Source organism: Leptosomus discolor, chromosome Z, assembly GCF_034619465.1.
Source record: "Leptosomus discolor isolate bLepDis1 chromosome Z, bLepDis1.hap2, whole genome shotgun sequence".
Lineage (NCBI taxonomy): Eukaryota > Metazoa > Chordata > Aves > Leptosomiformes > Leptosomidae > Leptosomus > Leptosomus discolor.
The window spans coordinates 24,582,192-24,600,840 of NC_141419.1; the positions used below are offsets into that span (position 1 = coordinate 24,582,192).

The window sequence follows — 18,649 nt, forward strand, 5'->3', positions numbered from 1 at the left end:
AGAGGAAAACCATTTAGTAAAAAGCTTTCTATGTGCCTAACACATAATATATCCTCGTCCAGTGCTGGTGCTGTGCTGCTTAACAAACCAAGCTACTTCTGGTCTCAGACCCAAAAAGCAGCAGCAGCATGTACAAGTACAGAAACCGTACAGTTTTAGTGACAAAGTTACAAGATTCACTATTTTATTGCATGTTTTTTAAATAAACTTGGAAATTTGGATTTTTGAATACAGAAAGTGGATTTCCTGAGTAGTCTCAGCTCACAATTTGTTCTGTAAAATGAGCATCGTAAAAGAGGAAATGCATTTATTTTAATATAGAAGACTGTATGTTTAGGCAAACATACTCAACGATAAAATTTAGCAGGTTTTGAAGATGGAGACTTACCAGGCTGACGGAGAATTTGCACCATGATGTAGTGTCAAGCTTGCAACAATTTTACAAAAAAGCAAGGGTTACCATTGGATTATTTAACAGCAAATCAAAACAGTGCACTACAGTTCATCACATTTGCTTTTTTTATAATCCAACACATTCAGCCTGAAAGTTAAAATCAAGTCAAATTTTCATATATTTATTTTGTCTCTCATATCAAACACTAAACTGCTGGGTTATTTTAAAGTCTTATACTGCAGATAGCTAATCTTACCAGTAAAAATCAAACTCAGTTTGGATTAAAATCAGTGGAAATAGAGAGGCTGGTCACTGCTGTATATTTAATACAGAAATCAGAAAACACTTAAGTTCCAAAGTATTTTTAAAATATTTCAAATCATGTATCCCTTTCACAACTTTTTGGGTCTGTTTTGTGATTTTTGAGGGAGGAGGGGTAGACACATTTGAATGTTGCATATATTCAGATCCCCATAACCTACAAGTAATTGAAGAACAGTTAGTTTTTACAGATGAGTAGCACACGATGACCTGAACCACTACCACTACCAGTTATGATCCAACACGGGTTGTTGTGGTTCTTTTATCCGAGAAGAAGCTCTTGAGAAGAAACACCTGCCCAATACTAACAACAAGAAGAATGATTGCTTCCCCTATTGACCAGTAGGCCACCCTCGTGTTTAAATCCTCTGCTCGGCTGCGGCCCTGCGCCTCCCTCAAGCGGAAGTGAGTCTGATAATCGATGACAGACTTCAATGCTTCATGAATTGAAACACACGCAGACTCCATCTAGAGAAGCAAACAAATACACAGCACTGAATTAAGAACCCTTCTAGTGCTTCTTCTGCAACGTTTTGTCATTTGATATTTAAAATCAGAATTCATATAACTTTGCAAGCTAAGGATAAACTCAGTCCATTGTCAGACTGAAATACTCTAAATGCAGTAAAATTTAACTTACGTTGATCAAACTCTACACAGGAACACGACAGACGCTTAAATACAGAAGCATGTAAAACTGTAGATCTAATTAAAAGCAACGGGCTCTGAGAGCAACTAAACAAATCTTAAATTCATCCATATTTGGGTTCAAAATGGACATTAGAAACACTATTGAAATGCCAGTGATCCTTCAGTTGTTAATTCCATACATACCAGGAAAACGAGCAGTTGCTTACAGCACTAGGATGCACCCAGTATATATTAAATCCCTCTGTGTTTTACAAGCATGACATTCTTCATTGCATAATCTCACTCAAGTTGTACATCCTAAAATCTACATTACTGAGCTCAATATGTTCTTTTGGCAAGAGCCTCTTCTCTCAGTCGTGTATGCAAAAAGTGGTTAGAGAAAGGATAATTGTTACCTTTCAGTAACTTAATCATGTAACAAATACCTAATGAATTACCCAACTTCATTGTCATTTTCCATTAAAAAAAAAAAGTATTACCAGTTTTCCAACCCCTAGATAATATTTCACATAAACGTCTTCCACTTTCAGTTTATCTTGTGTAAGTAAAAGTCAGTACTCCTCATTGTTTTGATTGAGAAATTAATTAATAAAACTTCAAAATACTTACTTTCTAGTCACAATTCATCTGTCTGTTTTATGACTTAGAATTAGTACTTCCTGAAGATTAAATAACACAAACTATTATAAAAGGAAATGTTCAACACCCCAATAGGACCACTCTCAGATACTTATATCTGTGCCTAACAGTCTTTTCAAGTTGATGACCTTTGAGACAGGTGTCTGAACAAGTCTTCTCAACAAAATTCAGGAACAGGTTTTCCAAACTAAGTTCTGCCATTGGTCTCATGACAAATTATAGAGCTCTCCTAGTCTGCACAAGGGACTTAAACAAAAGCCACTCTGGTTTTAGGGATCTACCTTTTGCTGTCCTTGTGAAAGGCTGCCCAAATTCGGTCATGCTACAAGCCTCACGAAAACTGCAGCAAGAACCTTCTTATCGAAGGCATGTTGTACTCTGAAAATTAACTTGTCCTTTCCCAAATACCTTAGTTGCATTGTGTATGTGACAATCCAGTGAAAAACTATTTTTGTATAAACTTCTCCCACAGGCTGCAAGGGGCTGCAGAGATGCTGTACTCAGGAACCGCATGTTCTGCATTTTCAAAATCCCTCTGCTGATGCCAAGACAGCAAAAGAAAAACCAGACGCTAACAGAACACACAGACTGAACAGAATGAAGACTGAAGCAAAGAGATGGAAAGATACAGGGTCAAGAATCAGAACACAACATAAACCAAAGCAGAAGAACGACAAGAAGAAAGAGGCAAGAGGTGTAGTTGAATTCACAGCAAGTCATCTACTTATCACAGATCTCAGCTACTGCAGACTTATGTGAGGTAAATTCAAGTGAGGCTGGCATTTGGGAAGCAGTATTTACACTGCTGAGTCCAGACGAGGAAAACAGTGACCACGTCCAACATTCTTCAATGGTTGTTTGAAGCGAGGTTTGGCAACAGTTATAATGTAAGGACATTAGTGGGAACTCACGAAGAAAGTGTTCCAAGGGAAGTTTTGATGGATTTAGAATGGGTAGAGGTAGTACAAAACTGTAAAATCTGAAAATATAATCATGATCTGACACTTTGTAGTGTCTTACAAAGGATAAATATCTAAAAGCCAGCTAAATTTCGCTGATTTTGTTCACTTGTTTATTTTGCTAGAATTCTCTTCTCCATTTTAAAAATGACAGTTACATGAGAGGTCAACTTAAGTCTTCCCCCAAAAAAGACTCTACCATTTTAAATGTATAAACACTTCTCAAAGTTTCTTGAAAGCTTGGAAACTTCTAAACCTCTGATTCACTGAAAATTGCAGTTTGTGAAATCAACAGTTCAAGACGCACACAACCATGGCATTAAAAGGAGGTTCCCTTAAAAAAAAAAAATAGTGGCCTAGTGCTTAAGTTACTACCCTAATTTTCTCTTAGCACTTGGCAATTCCTTCCCAGCTCTGTTCTGTATTCTATAAATCCTATGTTCAGAAAGAAAGCTTATTTGTAGTAATTCAGATTATTTTAAAAGCTCCAATCCAAAGTGATACAGGTATCTAATGCACCTGAACTCCAAAAACAACTGCCTCCACCTAACAACTGCTGTCAAACACAACAGCGTTTTACCTGGGTAAGTGCAGTTACTCTGTTCTCACTAGGAAACAGTGGTGGATCTTCTCCAACCTGGAAATCAAAGTACACAGTTTTGTGTGTGAAAGTAGAGAATTCGTTGCTGAAGCAGAATTTATATGTTCCGTTTCTGGACGCAGTAAATGTGAAGCTATCATATTGTTTCTTCATCTCTTTGTACAACACAATGCCATCGGGATCTTCCAACCGACAGTCAACGTCATAATGACCTCCAGTGATCACCTGAAAACAAAACCCAAGAAATCGTTCTTTTAGCAAAACAGACACTTACACGTTTCTTTTAAGTTAGAAGTCTGATCTGTCAAGCGGCACTGCAATATCTTTTGCTTTAACAAATGTTTTAAAATCCAATACATTAATCTGAAAAGCTTTCAAAGCAAGTCTGCAAAATTACTTTCTTACAGAAGAAACACAGAACATAATTAAAAATACTTTAGGTTCAGCTTATGTAATGTCAACTATACTTTCAAACAGTTTACAGAGCAATTTTAGTTACTTTGTTATAAATAAGTGTACAACACGAAAAGCTACAGTAGACGAAACTTGATGCGGCAGCAAAGATGTTACTGTAACAAATCAACCATTTACTGTACCCACAAGTGCTCCATGGAATCTATTCAGCCCGCTGAGATTGCCAACATGCAGTAAGACAGCTCCTTTCTGTACGGCCGAAAGAGCCTAACTACCCCACATTAGCTCAAGCTGCTTTAGGCTGCAGGAATGGCATTCAACCAGTAGAACGGGTATTTCAACCTGGCTCGTCTTCACCTGTGCTTGCGAACAGCGCGGATGTTCGGGGGGTGGGGGGTGGGTGTCTGCTGCCTCCCGCCGGCAGAGTTAGTTACAGCATTTCTTCCCAAAACCAGCATATCCAGGTAATGCCCACAAGCGACTCAACTTTGTGTTACTGTCTCAAGGGTTTTTTCAGGCTTTGATTACTGTTGGTCTACAGCACATTGCTCTGTGGACTAGCCATCCCACCTCTACAGAAAGACTAATCAGTAGCTTAGATATTCATAACTCAGTGTTCTGAGGCCTCTTTGGCTAGTAGTTTTACTTTCAATCCTTGCTCCAAACTTTTTGCTTTTAAGATAAAGCATGCGGAAGGAGGAAGAGACTTCTATCTAAAGGCATGTCCCTTTTACAGGTGTGCAGAAATCCCTGAAATATCTGAGTATCTGCACTTTGGTTCACTTACTCTTATTTAAACTCACATAGTTTATTTAGTTATCAAGTTATCAAAATGGTAACATTAATAGTGCGACTGAAATAACGAGAGGTGTGAGCAGTGGCAACCAGTATCTTCATAGTTTTTCCAAAAATGTGATGACAAGATACAAATCGAAAAAAAAAAAAATTAGGATGTCCACATCTACATTTAGGATCTCTGGACATCTCTCCCTGGATGTCTACATCTAGCTGGGTTTCATACAGAAATCCTTACCCTGCTGAAAGGAAAAACAAAAAGATTTTCTGTAATGAAGTGATGTTTCATTTTTGAAGTATAATCTCAGATTTGACAGGTGTGTCCTTTTTACCAATTATGAAAGTCACTCTCATTCAGTTATACTACACACCCTGAAAGAGCCAGTTTACATATACATGGTAAAGATTTGCCAGAGTTTTAAAGTTTCCCTAGGATTCCTTCCCAGAGAGCTTGCTTGAGCCTCCTCAGCTCTGAAAACACACTGCCAAAGGACATGCACACAGCACTTCAGTCTACCAGTGGCTGGTCAAATCCAGACTTTCTTTTTAGCAATGCTACTCCTGTTCCAATCACTGACAAAAGTAACAAGCTTATCTGTCCAGCAATCTCCTGTGATATCCACTTCTAAACAGGGGGGAAAGTACTGCACAGAAAAGACTTTATAAAGTAACACGCAGGGACAAGAAGTATTTAGGTAAAGAAAAAGATATCTAAGGACTAGAACATGTAGGTCACAGTAAGAGGGACCGACATTTGGCAGCAATGCCAAAATACTAAAGGCAGGACAGCAGCTGTGACAGAAAAAAAACCACGGGACTTCAACATGAAAAGCCGTCCCATAGCTAGCTTCAAAAGCTCCTGAAGGTAGCTCGTTCCCATTGTCAAGGACGATTTCCCTCTCATGGTGCTGCTATACTGTCAGTGACTTCGCCAGCTCAAGTGACAGACTGAAAGGCTCCAGTGTTGCTAATACAAAGGCACCAAAACTGTCAGAGGTGGTGGCTTGATACATCTCAAAGCTGAAGAGCATGCTCTATCGTTACACCTGCATGTTCAAACTGTTGGAAAATGGGAAAAACTGCACAGCCTCACTTAATACATGCATGTCAACCACAGTCCTGAACAGGATGTCGGTTGCCTGCATATTTTATTTTTTGTGAGACTCCTGTCTTGCTATATGCCCATGAGGCTTTGCTAGTACTGCACACCTATTCCGTCACTTTCTTACTGTTTACTATGTGACTCCAATTTGAACTATACTCTGAAATTAGAGGCATTAGCTCCTGAAGTTGTATCGCCTTCATTATGCAAACGCTTCACAAACGACAAGGAAATAAATCACTTCCGCGGCACCTGGCTGGGCGGGTGCGCTTTAGCTATTCTCCACACCGTTCGGGTGGGAAGCTGCACGGCAGCGATCAGGGTAAGACACCGCCAGTTTTCAGGGCCAACTTTACACGTCTTGCTTGGCTCCGAGCGAAACTCACGCCTCTCCGCCGCTCCCGCAGAGCCTACGCCAGCATGCGGTATTCCCGCAGCAGAGCTGGAAACTCTGCACCGGCTTCAACTGCTGCGCCCGTGCCAGGGCCTTCGCGTAGCCGCTCGGAGCAGCCGAGCAGCGCGCCGTAAATGATCGGAGCTGCGAGGCTCCCTCGCCAGCACAAGCCCCTCGGCCACCACTCCCCGGCGGCGGGCCGGGCTCCGGGCTGAGGCCCAGCTCCGCCAGCGCGGCGCGCCCAGGCCCGGGGCGGCGCCTCCCCGTGAGGCCGCCCCCGGCCGCCCGGCTACCTGGAACTCGAGGGTGCACTTGGTGCCCTGGGCGATCTCCTCGTAGAAGCACTGCTTGGCGTTGTCGGGCAGCTCGAAGGTGATCTCGGAGGCCCGCGCGGCGCAGGCCGCCAGCACCACCAGAAGCAACGGCGATAGCCGCCCCCGCGGCCCCGCGGCCCGTGAGCCCCGCAGCGGCATCGCCCAGCGCGGGGAGAGGCGAAGGAGGACGCAGAGCGAGCCGGGAGGAACGGGAGGGCGGGGAGCGGACGGCCCGACGGGAGGCGGCGCAGCCGGTGTGGCGGAGGGGACGAGCGGGGGAACCGCGCTGCCACCCGGAAATACTCGCGCTGGGCGGTGTCACCCTCCGGGAGCGCTTCCGGGTCAGCGCCCCCCGCCCCCCGCGGGTGGTTTTGCAGACGTGGTGTGCGGCGTGAAAGGGGCGGGGCCGCGGGGGCGGTGTGTCCCGCCCGCACACACCCCCCCCCACCCGCCCCAGGCCGCCGTGCATGCTGGGGGGGGGGCCTGCGGGCAGCGCCCCCCTGCCCACCCTGGCAAGGGTGTTGGCAGTGCGTCACGCTGAATGCAGCTTCCCGGAGGTTAAGTTGTCGTCAGGGTGCCGTGAGGCGTCACGCAGCGCAGGAATGGCGGGCCCTTACGGCCTAACGTAAGAGAAGAGCAACCTCGGTGCTCTCCGCCCTGGGGAAGCCGGATGCGCCGGAACGAGCCCGGAGCGTCCCGCTGCGCGGGCCGTTCAGCAGCGGTCGCTGCAGAGGGGGAACGCACCGGCTGCAGCCCTCACGCTGCCTGCGGGGAAGCCGGCTCCGAGTTCCATGCCAGTAAATAGTTATTTTTACAACGCAAAACCGATTCAAAATAATAAACCAAAGATAACCTCCTCAAATTCATTTTAAGTTCTGTGGTAAATCAGGCAGAGCAGGGAAAAGGAAACACCGCTCTGCCCTCCCCAGCAGGAGAGCAACCACGATGCGGGGCAGGTCTGGCCTCCCCTTTGGCTCCTCTGGGAAAGGACTAACCTGCACGAAGTACCTGACGCCAAACGGGGCACCGCACCAGGATGCTGTGTTGTAATCGTCTAGCCCCAGTGAGGTGGCTCTTGAGTTAGCTTGTGCAGACTCCGAATTTCATGCTCAGCATTGTATGATAAGCCTGGGCATCTGTTTGAGGACTGTGGGTTTCACAGGACTGAGGTACCCAAAATTCGTACGTTGAAGGCTCTGATAGATTTGCACGTGTGGATGAATGTGAGAGAGATGCTTTAGGAAGCATCCACCCCACTTCTGAGGCAGACATTATCCACCCACAACTAAGCCTCACATCTTTGTTGTTTTCATTTAACACACTGGGGTTATTTCAGGTTGCATTGAAGTGTTGGCTGATAGTTGAGATCGCTCAAAAGTAGGTTATATGTCTGTGCCATAGGAAGCAGCTTCAGCCATTTCACTTAAATCGGTGATTACAGGCTTGTAGGACCTGTATGCCTGTGCAGAGTGTTCCCAGTCACCTTCTCCTTCATGTGGCAAGAAATACATTTCAGGAAGACTCACTCCATGGTTTTTCACATCAATCGAAGTGATCCTGAACAGCTTATAGTTTCCTAGTTCACTCTTTCTAGCTATTTTCTTGAAGTCTCACTAAATAGGCAAAATCAAGCTTACCTAAGAAATGACAATTGGAAAACAGTCACCGAATAACCAACCAACCAAACAAAAACAGAAGGAGAAGGATGCCTGGTAAAACCAAGACAATCCTGCAGAGCAGGGAAGAAAGGTGTCTGTTGGCAACTGCCATATAAGCAAAACCCAGAACATGTCTCGATCCTCAAAATAAGTCATCAAGAGCAGATGAGATCACTTCCTTTTCTTTTGGATCAGGGACAGAGTATATAAAACATCAGCTGATTAAAGAAGAAAGAAGGCAAACTGCCTGCAAGGAGCTCTCACGCCTGATCGCCTTGGCCCTGGTGACTAAGGACCCCACCCAAAGAGCGCAGCCATCAGCACTAGCATCAGCTCCACTGTGTTGTGTGCTTACCGCTTATCTGGAATAGATTTCTTAAGGACTAATTGTTTTGTATATGTAGTGATAATGACTGATAGTAATCAAGAACTAACTTTTAGCAACATGAACTGCTTAGGAACATCGGTGTCTCTCTTGAAGCCTGAAACTGGCTTCATTTGTCCATTTCCTAGACACCTCAGTCACAGTGTTAGCCAGTTCCCTAACTGATATATGAAAATACACATTAATTTGTAACACTAAGGATCTGAGCTTTCCTCTTTTAGAAGAACATTATATATGCCTTTGTTCTTGTTGATTTCATTATAATTTTCCTTGAGTTAGCCAGTTAATAATTGGTAATCCAAGGAGTAAAAAAATTAATCAGGTTGCTGATTTTCCAGGTTGCTGGTGCTGCTGTTGCTGTTACCAGACTTATCCCAGTGTCCATTGTTCTATCTCCATGAGTGACCATTCTGTTTGTGAAATAATAAAATTCACACGTTGTCTGTATTATCTGACTGCACAAATAATATTTGAATGTTAACCCCAGAATAAGTTCAATAAATACATCTTAGAGGGAGTGATACGGAGAGTTTTTCTTTCCTACTGGAAATCCATTTGATTAGGGTGAGACAGTTTCAGATGCTCTTCAGCATAGTTCTTGCTTGAGAAAAATCTTTTATAATTTTTACTATTCATCTATTATGACAGAGTATTTACAGCAGTATACTGAGTTACAACCTTACCCAAACATACATGCATAGCTAGATAATTTTATTAATGTGCTTTTTTACATTGTGTGTCAAGTTAGAATGTAGTTCTCAAAGACTGGAAAAAACAAAGATTCATTTTACTGTTAGACTTGTTTTACTTCGGGTTTGTAAATATATGTTGCTACTTTCTGTCTGTGGAAAATTAAAATTTTCATATGGCAAGTGTGAGAGAAGGAGCTAAGGGAATCTTAGTAGATAAGGCATTGCTTAATGATTACCTAGATTGCTGTATTGTCCAGGGGATAGAACTAATAGATGTTGCTTAATGTTTCTGTTAGCCATTGTCCAAGTTAGTTGAAGCAAGAAGTCCTGTGCCCCCCTACAATAGACAGTCCCCAATAAGAATTATGAACCTGTCTTAAGAACCAGCTGAAACCGACTCTGAAGTTTGGGCAAGAGCCGAGGAGCAACTGAGTCTGCGCAAGGACAAGGGGTTACCAGCGGTGACAAAGAGGAGCCATCAGCCTCCATCTTTACGACCCCCAACGACTACCACAAGGAGGCACTGTGCAAGAGCAGATGGGAGAAATTTATGGAAATGACTTCTTGGGACTAATTTTTATACGAAGCAGGGACAGGTCATACATATGTATAGGCGTATTGGGAAATCTTATGTATTATGCAATGCTTGACTGTATAAATCTAAGACAAATTGCCGCGTTGGGGCATGTACGACTTTGGTGGGGCTACCCCCCGTGCTGCCCAGCACTGATTAAACATACCTACTTTACATTCTCACAGATTGTGGAGTCTGTTTTCCGCACGTCAGTTTGGTGAGCCAGCCAGGAGGCTCCTTGCTCAGCTGCGGGATCGACTGTGGAGCGGACGCCCCTGGGCGCGCCCTGAGCACTGTCCTCGGAGGAGCCTCCGGTGCCAGCTGCTCACCGCGGGAGCAGACCACAACCTCCTGAAGCCGTGGATCAAACGGTATGTTTTGTGAGAGGGGCCTGTAAGTCGTACGCGTGGCCGGGGCAGCTGGTAAATCGCGCAGAGACGTCTGGCGTACAGCATAGTCCCCGTATGGGAGGAGGGTACCCTGCATGGTAACAGGGGGATTTGCTGACCGACAGAACGGCCGCTAGTGATCTTGGGGGTAGATCGAGCAAATCCGAGGTCGCCACTGCATCCCAGTGTCGGGAGCCAGGACGGACCTGCTAATGACTGGTATATAAGAAGCAGGAGAAGGGTAAGCAGGCCTCCACACAATTGCGTTTGGGTTATTCTATATTTGCAGCTGCCAGATGGATGTTAACTGAAGTGATAATTGTATGATTTGAATGCCCAGGATTTTTATATGTTAAAGATCTTTATTTCTGTGTAACTGTGTATAAAGTTTAAATAGTTTGTGATTGTCTCTGTATGTTGAAGGAGCAGGGAAAAGGGAGTCACTCCTTCGGTGGTTTGGGCTCGAACCATGGGAATATTTAAACAAAGGAGGGATATGAATAAGAAGGGGAAATGAACAGTTCTATTTAAAAGGGGCATATGTAACTACCGCAGGGTGGAGAGTAGCCTTGGAACAGCCTCCTCCAGACATATCCCTAAATCCCAGTCTTGGTGGACAATTAGGGGTAATTCCCTGCTATATATGTGGGCTTGTTGTTAGATTATATAACAATTGTCACCAGGCTTGGGTTTTGCTGGTGAATCTTGTACAAGGGGGTGGTATTGCATATCTAGCAGACGGAAAACAGAGTGTCCAAAGTGTTTTCCCCAAATTCCACACCTGTATGATTGGAGAAGAGCCCGGCAAGAATCTGAAATAGTAAAGTTGGTGTGTGGAAAGAAAAATTTAGTCCCGGAAATTTGGGATGTGTGGGAGGAGGACTGGGAGAAAACCATAAGGATTTGTAAAAAACAATTTGCGTGGAAGCTTAACAAGAGGGTAGCAAAATCTAAAATAAAATGTCAATAATAGAAGAGGTTACAAAAATGGGAAACGCTCCAGGAGGTATTTTGAAGAAAAGCCCCTTAGGCTGTGTGCTTGCTCATTGGAAAGACATTGTTGGGACTGGAGGGACAGAGAGTAAAAAGACCCTCATCAAGTATTGTAATCAGTGGTGGCCACTGTATAAGCTAGAAGGTGAAGCTAAGTGGCCACTTAATGGATCCATAGATTATAATACTCTCTTACAGCTAATGTTTTTAAGGAGAGAAGGAAAGTGGGATGAAGTTTCGTATGCAGACATGTTTTTTTACCCTCCGAAACCATCTGGAGTGGCAAAGGGACTGTGGACTGGCACCACCACAGGACCCTGTGGTACTCACACTCGAGCGAGAGAATAACAAAGAACTTAGAGGTAAACTGAGGCGGTGTTGCTTGGAATGTAGTATTGGAGAAACTAAAATTCATCAGGCACCAGAACAAGACCTAACTGATTTGTTTAAGCCCCCGCCCTCGATCACAGGAACAGGATGCGGACTCGGATGCTATCTCCACTCCTCCGGACAGTCCTGTATCTTCCCGTAGTAGGAAGAAATCTGCCCCGACAGCCTTACAGGCACTTCTCCGAGAGGTAGTAGGGCCGGATGGCAGGACAATTCTACTCAAAGTACCTTTTTCCACAGCTGATTTAGGGGAATGGAAAAGGGTTGCAAAAGAGTACAGGAATGATCTGGTAAGTGTAGCCAAACATTTTCAGTTTATGATAAAACAGTATTGCCCTGACTGGAAGGATATACAATTATTGTTAGAGTACCTGACTGAAAAAGAGAAACAATTGGTTTTAAAAACAGCAGAGAATTTGGCTGAAGACCATTATAACGTTACAGGAGGGGATGTCAAGGAATATTTCCCTCTCCAAGATCCAAAGTGGAATGCTAACAGATCTGCGCATATGGAGAAATTGCAGGAATATCAGGAGTGGATTTCTAAGGGGATAGAAAGAGCTATCCCCAAAACTATAAATTGGTATGCAGTTAAACAACGTCCTTCCGAGTCCCCATCCGAATTCCTGGATCGATTGAGGGATGTGATGCGCCACAGCACACCGCTGGATCCTTGGTCAGAGGTAGGAACACAGCAACTAGTCTCCCTGTTCTTGGGTCAGTCCACAGGGGACATTAGGCGCAAACTCCAGAAGCTGCGCCCTACAGAAACCAGAAATTTGGAAGTGTTGCTGGAAGAAGCATGGAGAGTATTTAGTAATAGAGAGGAAGGATATAAACAAGGGCAAAGGAGAATAGTGGCAGTCCTCAGGGAAGAGGAAGAATAAAGGCCTAGATGGGAACCGTTCCGATTACCTAGGGACCAATGTGCGCTGTGTAAGAAATTTGGCCATTGGAAAAAAGACTGCCCAAGAAACAAGGAAAAAGGACGAAACTACCAGACAGGAAAAATAGTAGCCCATGTGAAGGAAGACTGACAGGGACCTGGGGAATCTACCGTAGTGGATCCACTGGTTATAATGAGGCTAGGGAAGAAACAACAAGAAGTAGAACTTTTGGTTGACACAGGGGCAGCATACTCAGTTTTGAATCAAGCCTTGATACCCTTGGGAAATGATTACATTATGGTAAAAGGGGCAACTGGCCAAATTGAAAAGGCATATTTTTGTGAGCCTCTGAAGTATAAATTAGGGAAGCAATGGGGAATTCACAAATTCCTGTATATGCCTAACTCCCCAAAGGCACTTTTGGGAAGGGATTTGTTGGAGCAATTAGGTGCAAAAATTATATTTGAAAAAGAAGAAATTACTCTGGAGGTAAAAGATCAGCAATATATTCAGATACTGAGTCTGTCTTTAACCAGTCTTCCCCTAGAAGGAAAAATTAGTGAGGAGGTTTTAAACCAGGTATATCCTGGGGTATGGGCCACCGATGTACCTGGAAGAGCGAAGAATGCCTCACCTGTTGAAGTCGGACTTAAAGAAGGCCGGCAATCGGTAAGAGTTAAACAATATCCCTTAAAGAAGGAAGATAGGGAAGGAATTCAGCCAGTAATAGAAACATTTTTACAATTAGGGTTATTGAAAGAGCGTGAGTCCGATTTTAACACCCCTATATTACCTGTTCGTAAACCTGACAGGTCGTACCGGGTGGTCCAGGATCTACGGGCTGTAAATAAGATAGCTGAAGACCTTTACCCAGTAGTAGCGAATCCATATACCTTATTGATTTTATTAGCACCTGAACTAGCTTGGTTTACTGTTTTAGATCTGAAGGATGCCTTCTTTTGCCTTCCTCTCCATGAAACCAGCCAAAAATTATTTGCATTCGAATGGGAAAATCCCAAAAGTGGTCGTAAGACTCAGCTCACTTGGACGGTGTTGCCACAAAGATTTAAGAACAGTCCCACTATTTTTGGCAATCAACTCGCAAAAGATCTTGAGTCTTGGGAAGCCCTGTCTGAGGAAGGGAAACTGTTACAATATGTGGATGATATCCTGATTGCCACCAAGACAAAGGATGCTTGCATGACCTGGACAGTGAGTTTGCTGAATTTTCTGGGACTCCAAGGATACCGGGTATCCAAGAAGAAGGCCCAAGTAATCCAGCGCAAGGTGATTTATCTGGGCTATGAAATCAGTGCTGGACAAAGGTCTTTGGGACAGGCCCGGAAGGAGACAATATGTCAAACTCTGAGACTGCAAACAGTGAAAGAGTTACGAACTTTCCTGGGAATGACTGGGTGGTCCCGACTGTGGATTTATAGTTATGGACTGCTTGTTAAACCTCTGTACGCACTAACAACCACTGAACAGAGACATCTTCAATGGAACAAAGAAGCTATACAGGCCTTTGAGCTGTTGAAAAAGGCCCTGATGTCGGCTCCGACCTTGGGACTCCCAGATGTGAGTAAGCTATTTTTCCTTTTTTCCCATGAGAAACAGGGGATTGCCCTGGGAATACCAGCACAACACCTGGGCCCGTACAGCCGAGCGGTCGCTTACTTTTCTAAACAACTGGACGCAACTGCAAAGGGTTGGCCTGGATGTTTGCAAGCAGTCGCGGCCGTAGTACTGAACATCCAGGAAGCCCGAAAATTCACTCTGGGCCAGAAAGTGACTGTGTTCGTGTCCCATACAGTATCTGCTATACTAGAAGTGAAAGGTGAACATTGGCTTTCCCCACAAAGATTCTTGAGATACCAGGCTATGATGGTAGAACAAGACGATGTGGAGATCGTAGTTACTAACATTGTCAACCCAACTTCTTTCCTTAGTGGAAACACAGGAGAACAAGTGCATCACGACTGCTTAGAGACCATTGAAGCAATGTATGCAAGCCGCCCGGACCTGAGAGACAGTCCTCTGGAAAATGGGGAAAACTGGTTTACGGATGGAAGCAGCTACGTTTTAAGTGGTGAAAGATATGCGGGATATGCTATTACCACCAGTTGGGAAGTAATTGAGTCAAAGCCTTTGCCCATGAATACCTCTGCACAGAAGGCAGAAATAATTGCTCTGACCCATGCCTTGGAACTGGCCCAAGGCAAAGCCGTGAATATATATACAGATTCTAAATAGGCCTTTGGAGTCGTGCATGCGCATGGAGCAATTTGGAGGGAGAGAGGATTATTGAACTCACAGGGCAAACACATCAAGCATGCAGAGGAGATTCTGAAATTATTGGAAGCAGTCCAACTCCCTGAGAAAGTGGCGATCATGCACATTAAGGCACAACAGAAAGTGAGCTCAGAATTAGAAAGAGGAAATGAGCTGGCGGACAGAGAGGCAAACAGGTAGCCAAAACCAAGGTAAAAACAGAAGGGGCTTTGGTCCCTGATGGGCAAATCTCCCTAGAAGGTAAGCCAGAGTGTACCAAGGAAGATCGGAAACTTATCAGAGATTTAGAAGGGACATATAATAAAGAAGGGTGGGCTATCACCCCACAAGGGAAGCTAGTTATACCTTCTTATTTAACATGGTCTCTGATAAGGGAAGAACATAGGAAAAGACATTGGGGGGCAGAAGCCCTATATAAACGCTTAATTAGAGAAATTGTAACTAGAAGTTTGTACACCATTGTGAGACAAGTGACTCAGCAGTGTGACCTTTGCCTCCAGACTAATTCTAAAAATACCCCCAAACTAGAAATAGGCCAAATTGGGAAAGGCAATGGGCCTGGGCAACAGTAGCACATTGATTTTTCCGAACTTCCAATAAAAGGGGGGTATCGATATATGTTGGTATTAACTGATACCTTTTCAGGTTGGCCAGAGGCATTCCCTACCAGGACGGCCAAGGCTCGGGAAGTAACCAGAATATTAATACAAGAGATAATACCACGTTTTGGGGTTCCAGCAACCATATCCTCTGACAGGGAACCACATTTCATTTCCAAAGTAACACAACAAATTAGCCTCCATTTGGGTATAGGCTGACAACTCCATACCCCATATCGTCCTCAATCGAGTGGCCAAGTAGAAAAAATTAACCATTTAATCAAACAGCAAATTGTAAAATTGAGACAGGAAATTAACTTGCCCTGGCCTCAATCTCTTCCTTGGCTCTTTTGCGCATATGAACTAGACCAAGGGCGAAGGAAGGACTGAGCCCCTTTGAAATTTTGTATGGATGACCCTATGGGATACAAAAAGGGATGTCCACACAAGCTGGGGATGAAATCATGACTTCCTACATGGTGGCATTGGGTAAACAACTTAATAAAATTGGAAAACATGTGGTTGGGACTCGGAGTAGGGGTTTAGATGGACCTGTGTATAACATACAACCTGGAGATTATGTATATGTAAAGTCTCTTGCAGAAAAAACTTTGGAGCCACAGTGGGAAGGACCATTCCAGGTACTCCTCACCTCTTTCACAGCGATCAGAATCAAGGAACAGAATACTTGGATTCAACACACCAGAGTGAAAAAGGCATCCAAATCTCCATGGAAGGTTACTCAGATGCAACCAGGAAAGTTGCATTTTACATGGTCTTGATAGCATCGTTGATGAGAAAAACTGAACAGTGGGAACACAATAGTTATGTAAAGCTTACTCAGGCAGTGAGCAATAGTTTTAACCTTTCTGATTGTTGGGTGTGCACGTTGTTGCCTGAAGACAACCTGGAGGTTTTAGTATGGGGTATACCTAGCAGGAATTGTACATATACTTTTAAACACCCAAGGAATGGAACATGTCCATTTGGGATCAATACCCCTAAAAAAGTCAAAGAAAGGTTTGAATTGCGGGAATGTTAGAATCTACACCAGATGCTTAAATGACACCTCACCGTGTGTGGGTGCGGGTCCACTTTCGCATTTAGCCCAGGAGACTGACAACTGCAGTATGGCAGAATTTGTAGGTACCTTTAACCTTACTAAAATCAGGGGTTATGGCGTAAGTGTTATGACATGTGCCGATAAGAAAAATTCATGGCTAGCAGGAATTTTTGGCCTCAACCCCCTCATACGAGTCTGCCGGTTACAACCAGGATTCTATTGGCTGTGTGGAGATGGATATGCTAGAAAAAAGTTTACCCTTGAATTGGAAGGGCTATTGTATAGGGAGCTATCTTAATCCCTCAAGTGGTGTATTCATTAGACCACCCCCTGGAATAGTGCGAACCTTGTGGAGACGAACACGCACTGTTCTGGATAATCCTCTGGAGAAAAGGCCCACAGGATTTCATAGTTTTGTAAGGTGGTTGATTCCATCCCTCGGGGTAAGTGAATTAGAAAAGGCCATCGTAAATATCTCGGCCACGTTAGAAGTTACTGATAATGCCACAGCCAATGCTCTTCTGGCGCTGCAGGAAGAAATCTTTTCCCTACACAAAGTAGTGCTTCAAAATAGGATGGGATTGGCTAAAGAAGGGGGATTGTGTACAGTAATAAACCAAACCTGCTGCACATATATTAACAAACAAAAGCAGGTTGAAACTGATCTGGAGAAGGTTTGGGAAAAGAATAAAGTGTTACACGAGGTAGCTCAGGATGACACATCTTGGGGATTCACAGACTTAATAGAAAGATTGACTTCCTGGTTGCCAAACCTAACATGGCTGAAATGCTTGTTTGTCACAGTAATCACAATCATATTTTTGTCTATAGTCTTTTGCATTTCAGTTCGGTGTGCCTTGTGGTGCTTTCAGAACACAGGAGATTCTTATAGTGAATGGAAGAAGAATCAACTACGACAGAAGTTTGAGTCTAACAAGTATTTTGAGAGAATGCTAGATCGGAAAACACAGTACTAAAGTTACGCGTAGTAAAAGAATCTACTAATTTTATAGAAAAGGGGGGACTGAGAGAAGGAGCTAAGGGAATCTTAGTAGATAAGGCATTGCTTAATGATTACCTAGATTGCTGGATAGTCCAGGGGATCGAATTAGTAGATGTTACTTAATGTTTCTGTTAGCCATTGTCCAAATTAGTTGAAGCAAGAAGTCCTGTGCCCCCCTACAATAGACAGTCCCCAATAAGAATTATGAACCTGTCTTAAGAACCAGCTGAAACCGACTCTGAAGTTTGGGCAAGAGCCGAGGAGCAACTGAGTCTGCGCAAGGACAAGGGGTTACCAGCGGTGACAAAGAGGAGCCATCAGCCTCCATCTTTTCAACCTCCAACGACTACCACAAGGAGGCACTGCGCAAACGCAGATGGGAGAAGTTTATGGAAATGACTTCTTGGGACTAATTTTTATAGGAAGCGGGGACAGGTCATACATATGTATAGGCGTATTGGGAAATCTTATGTATTATGTAATGCTTGACTGTATAAATCTAAGACAAGTTGCCGCGTTGGGGCGTGCACGACTTTGGTGGGGCTACCCCCCGTGCTGCCCAGCACTGATTAAACATACCTACTTTACATTCTCACAGATTGTGGAGTCTGTTTTCCGCACATCAAGTGTTTCTTGCACAGACATTAATTAAAATATGCTCTTCCGAAGAATGCTAATGAACCATAGTGGTACAAGCAGTTCACTTCCTCAGTAACACGCATGGAAGCAGCTGCAAAAAGGCTGAAGAAACGTGCAAAGCGGAGGAAACTCGGGCATCTGTATTTCTTCCTCTCTGCTTAGTAGCTGAGACAAGTTTCAGATCTTTTCTCCTGACGTAGTTAGAGACCTTTTGTCCGTATTAGAAGGTGTAGGGATGGAAGTAATTTCACGCAGATAAAATGAGATCTTATGACTGAAATAACATTTCCTGTTATTTGAGTAGTAAAACAGAAAAAAAGCTGTTCTTCACCTTTGCAGGCCTTTAATATGCAATCTTCCCTGCTGGACGTTTTGAAAGGTGTTTTCATAAAATTCCTTAGTCTGTGTGGCCATCATACCTTTCCAGAAATTACTTGTTTATAACAGTTAAAAAAATCCACTTTACTGTTTTCATTTAGTTCTCACTTAAAGTACATTCCA

General features: G+C 43.8%; 2 protein-coding genes across 2 annotated transcripts; one reads left to right on the top strand and one right to left on the bottom strand.

The window, feature by feature from the left end:
• Positions 1-298: 298 nt before the first annotated feature.
• On the bottom strand, positions 299-6,743 carry TMED7 (transmembrane p24 trafficking protein 7). Its single transcript, XM_086479176.1, has 3 exons — positions 6,564-6,743; positions 3,545-3,790; positions 299-1,183 (listed from the first exon to the last, which is right to left on the bottom strand). The coding sequence occupies exons 1-3, from the start codon at positions 6,741-6,743 to the stop codon at positions 947-949; spliced, it is 663 nt and encodes a 220-aa protein (XP_086335302.1). The 3' UTR covers positions 299-946.
• Positions 6,744-16,573: 9,830 nt separating this feature from the next.
• On the top strand, positions 16,574-17,483 carry LOC147413243 (endogenous retrovirus group V member 2 Env polyprotein-like). Its single transcript, XM_086480050.1, is given in 2 exon segments — positions 16,574-16,753; positions 16,755-17,483. Coding segments are annotated over 2 exon segments (909 nt in total).
• Positions 17,484-18,649: the final 1,166 nt, after the last annotated feature.